This window comes from Galeopterus variegatus, unplaced genomic scaffold, assembly GCF_000696425.1.
Source record: "Galeopterus variegatus unplaced genomic scaffold, G_variegatus-3.0.2 Scaffold1607, whole genome shotgun sequence".
NCBI classification, from domain to species: Eukaryota; Metazoa; Chordata; class Mammalia; order Dermoptera; family Cynocephalidae; genus Galeopterus; species Galeopterus variegatus.
This window is the reverse complement of record NW_007727718.1, coordinates 189,689-191,597: the sequence shown is the minus strand read 5'-3', so window position 1 is coordinate 191,597 and position 1,909 is coordinate 189,689. Positions and strand designations below refer to the sequence as shown.

Sequence of the window (1,909 nt, the reverse complement as noted above, 5' to 3'; positions counted from 1 at the left end):
TGCTTATCTCTAAAGGATGCAGGGGGAGCTTTCTTCCAGAAAAATAATCATTCACCATCGAAAGAGAAAAGGAACTCTGTAGGAGGGCTTCTGCCGAGTCAGACACAGGTATGTGGGGCATGGGGTGCCCCTGGCCCACATCTCACCAGAGCCACAGTTATTCCCAGGGGAGGTTTATGGTCCTGCAGGAGGCCTGGCTAAGGAATGAAGGGAGTAGTAGAAACGGTGGGAAGGTTGTGAAAGGGGAATCTTCAAGTTTCTCCTGGACACCCGGATGTTAGAAGAGGGTGATTCCTTCAGGAAGTAAAGCTTGTCAGATGCGTGACCTCAAGAGGAAAGCATCTTACCAGGTTCACAATCTGGTTCTGAAATGATAATGATGATTACAGCTACAGTTTGTGTGAAGTGCCTTGTGTGCCAGGCTCAGGAGAGTACATATCACCCCCATTTTACAGATAGGGAAGCTGAGGCTTAGAAAGTTTAAGGGATTTACAAAGACAATCAGTTTGTCAGTGACAGAACCGGAACTTAAATCAGTATCTTTTGAATGCAAAAGCCATGTTCTTAACCACTGTTTTTTCTCAAAAACTAAGAAACTCTTGTTGGACTGAGGGGACTCTATCAAAAAAGAGAAATACAATCTAGAGTCATATGATATTATTGAAAAGTCAGATGAAAGAAAAATTCAAGGAGTAAAGGGTGGGCAAAAAAGAAAGGAGAAATAACAGTAATATTAACAATGACAACTATCACGTTTTATTGAGCGCTCAGTATTTGCCAACAGTGTTAAGTGCTTTAGGTGGATGTTACCTCCTTTGATCCTTAAACTATCTGAAGCTAGTAATTATTACTGTGCCCATTTTACAGATGAAAAATTGAGGCTTAGTGAAGTAATTTGTCCAAGGCCAATCTGCTAGTGAGTGATGGAACAGAAACACAAACAATGCTATGTTTGGTGTAGAAATCTTTGTTCTGCCCCTTGGGCCTTGCCAGGCCCCTCCTCCACTGTCTTGGTCTCACCTCTTCTTCACCTTCCTTGGTGATGAAGAAGGGGTTTGTCCCATCAGAAACGGTGAAGGCAAACCGGTCGTGGAGGGAGTTGCTGCCATCATGGCTGTAGCTGACCCGGTTCTGATAGATGTCTTCCATGGTGAAGGTGGAGGTGAGGTGGAAATGCTGCCCATTGGTGGCTCGCTCGATGGCACCATGGCGGGGGGGCTGCACAATGGTGAAAGTGACCGACTCGGCCTGTCCAGGAGGTAAGAGGCAAGAGGGAAGGGAAGTTCATAAGAAAAACCAGGTGAGTGTGTGATGCCCAGTAGCTGATCAAGGGTGGCAGAACCTAAAGATGTTTATAAAATAAGGATTGCAATTTCTTTATAGATACCAAAAATAAGCTAAAGTGAGAAAACATATTGTTTGCCATGATTGGACTTGTATTCTGGTGCCTTAGGTTATAAGACTAAGACATTTAAATTTGTTCTTTTCAAGTCATAGGTGGCAACCTAATTTTTAACCTCTACCAATATGATAGGAAGTAGGCCTTTTTAAACTATTTGTTTCCTGTCTACCCATTTCCCTCACTTTTCCCAAACTCTTATGTACAGAATCCCATATGCATCAGAACAGAAGCTAATTTCTCATTTTAAATTTACTGCTTCTAAGGTGACCTATAGAAAGAAAAAGATAGGGGCATAACACCCCAATGGTTTCCCACCAACTTAGAATAAAATGCAAAGGCCTGACTTGGGTCAACAAGGCCCTTGTGACTGGTTCCAAGGTCGCTCTCTGGCCTATTCTTCTCTCCCACTTATTCACTGGGTTCCAGACCCTTTAGCCTCTTGCAACCTTTGCTGCACTTATTCCGAAGGACTAAGCACACTAGACCACAGTGCCTTTGCACTTACAG

General features: G+C 43.5%; 1 protein-coding gene across 1 annotated transcript in view; it reads right to left on the bottom strand.

The window, feature by feature from the left end:
* Positions 1-1,909, bottom strand: part of FRAS1 (Fraser extracellular matrix complex subunit 1) — a gene marked incomplete at its 5' end in the record, with an annotated part of 258,570 nt that overhangs the window by 70,500 nt on the left and 186,161 nt on the right. Inside the window, one exon of the mRNA XM_008577934.1 lies at positions 1,021-1,248. Within this exon, the coding sequence (XP_008576156.1) occupies positions 1,021-1,248 (228 nt within the window). The remainder of the gene's footprint in view (positions 1-1,020; positions 1,249-1,909) is intronic.